Genomic DNA, 1875 nt, shown 5'->3' with positions numbered 1-1875 from the left:
TTCCCACATTGCTTCTCTTATTTGGGTTACCTTGTAAGTGTGGTTATTCTACATGGCGAACCGAGAACAATGGAAACTTCATTCTACAGACTTTGTATGAAACCTAGGGTGATGATTCAGTCTGAGAAACTTAAGACAAGGAAATATGACAGGAGCAGACAACATGGCACAGAAAATAAGAGAAAGCCAGAAAATCAAATGGTAAGATTCTCATAATCGTATGCATTCAGTCAACAAGTGAATAATACAGTTTTTCAACTCACCTTCACAAGGTAGTGAACCACTTGGACCAGACTTCTTCATCTCTGTCTGCTCTTTGCAGTGACAAGGATTTCTCTTTGCCTTTCTGAAATACTAATGGTGGGCTCTATTTCAGCAGCAATTGATGGTAAGACTTTCAAATCATAACTGAAATGCCAAGGACACCAAAAGATATGGATTCCCTTGTGATTCATTTGACAAATATGACCGAAGTCACTGTGTTTATCCTGACTGGTTTCACAGATGATCGTGACCTGCAAGGCTTCCTATTTTTCCTATTTCTGGCAATCTATCTTTTCACTCTAATAGGAAATTTGGGTCTGGTAGTATTGGTCATCGGTGATATCCGGCTCCACAAACCCATGTACTATTTTCTCAGCGTGTTATCATTCTTGGATGCCTGCTATTCGACTGTTGTCACCCCCAAAATGCTGCTCAGCTTTCTGACAAAGGAGGAAACCATTTCCTTTCTTGGATGTGCAACACAGATGCTTCTCTTTGTTACCTTTGGGACCACAGAATGCTTTCTCTTGGCAGCAATGGCTTATGACCGCTACATAGCCATCTACAAACCACTCCTGTATTCTGCGACTATGTCGCCCAGAGTGTATGTTCCTCTGATTATTGCTTCCTACATTGGTGGCATTTTACATGCCACAGTACACACTGTGGCCACATTTAGCCTGTCCTTCTGTGGATCCAATGAAATTAGGCACGTTTTCTGTGACATCCCTCCTCTCCTCGCTATCTCCTGTTCTGACACTCGCACAAACCAGCTTCTACTATTCTACCTGGTGGGTGCCATTGAGGTGGTCACTCTCCTGATTGTCCTGATTTCCTATGGCTTCATCCTGCTGGCCATTCTGAGGATGCATTCTGCCACGGGAAGGCGAAAAGTGTTCTCCACCTGTGGCTCCCACCTAACCGGAGTGTCCATTTATCACGGGACGATCCTCTTCATGTACGTGAGACCAAATCCCAGCCACGGCTTGGAGCATGACATGGTGGTGTCCCTATTCTACACTATTGTCATTCCCATGCTGAATCCCATCATCTATAGTCTGAGGAACACAGATGTCAAACAGGCGATGAGAAAATTCACTGAGAGAAATTGGTTTGTGACTAAAGTGAATTTTTAGACTTTTAACGCAAAATAATGCTGGTTTTAAGTATCTCTATATATGATGAAAAATGGAAGAAACTATTGATTGTAGTTCATAATGCTTATAGTCTTAAAATATCTCCAACTAAATTATTAATTATACCTCTAGGACTGCATGTGAGAAATGTCTTATCAGGATATATGTGCATTTTCAAACACATGTGTAGACTCATTGATGTTATATAGTCTTTAATATATATATATATATATATATATATATACAAATATATGTACATATATTGAAATATATTGCTTAATTGAGGTTTTGTATAAATTGATTTAAGTAAATTATAGAAATGATTTTAACCCTAAATAGTGCTTATAGTCATAAAATTGCACTGCTTGAAATATCGTCATATTTCTTACGATTCACTAGCACCCAATGTGGATTTAATCCTTCAGTTTTCATTTCCTCTTTTTCAGAATGTGACATCCCCCTTTCCTAACTTACT

The 1875-nt window shown here is 39.3% G+C and overlaps 1 protein-coding gene across 1 annotated transcript; it reads left to right on the top strand.

Annotated features, from left to right (window-relative positions):
- Nucleotides 1-413: 413 nt before the first annotated feature.
- Nucleotides 414-1400, top strand: LOC100721777 (olfactory receptor 5T17-like). Its single transcript, XM_003465941.1, has one exon. It carries the CDS (start codon nt 414-416, stop codon nt 1398-1400), a length of 987 nt encoding a protein of 328 aa, XP_003465989.1.
- The last annotated feature ends 475 nt before the right edge of the window (nt 1401-1875 follow it).

This window comes from Cavia porcellus, unplaced genomic scaffold (assembly GCF_034190915.1).
Source record: "Cavia porcellus strain 051 isolate PalLab524CR breed Dunkin Hartley unplaced genomic scaffold, mCavPor4.1 scaffold_17, whole genome shotgun sequence".
In the NCBI taxonomy this organism is placed as follows: Eukaryota; Metazoa; Chordata; class Mammalia; order Rodentia; family Caviidae; genus Cavia; species Cavia porcellus.
This window is presented reverse-complemented; position numbering and strand designations above follow the sequence as displayed.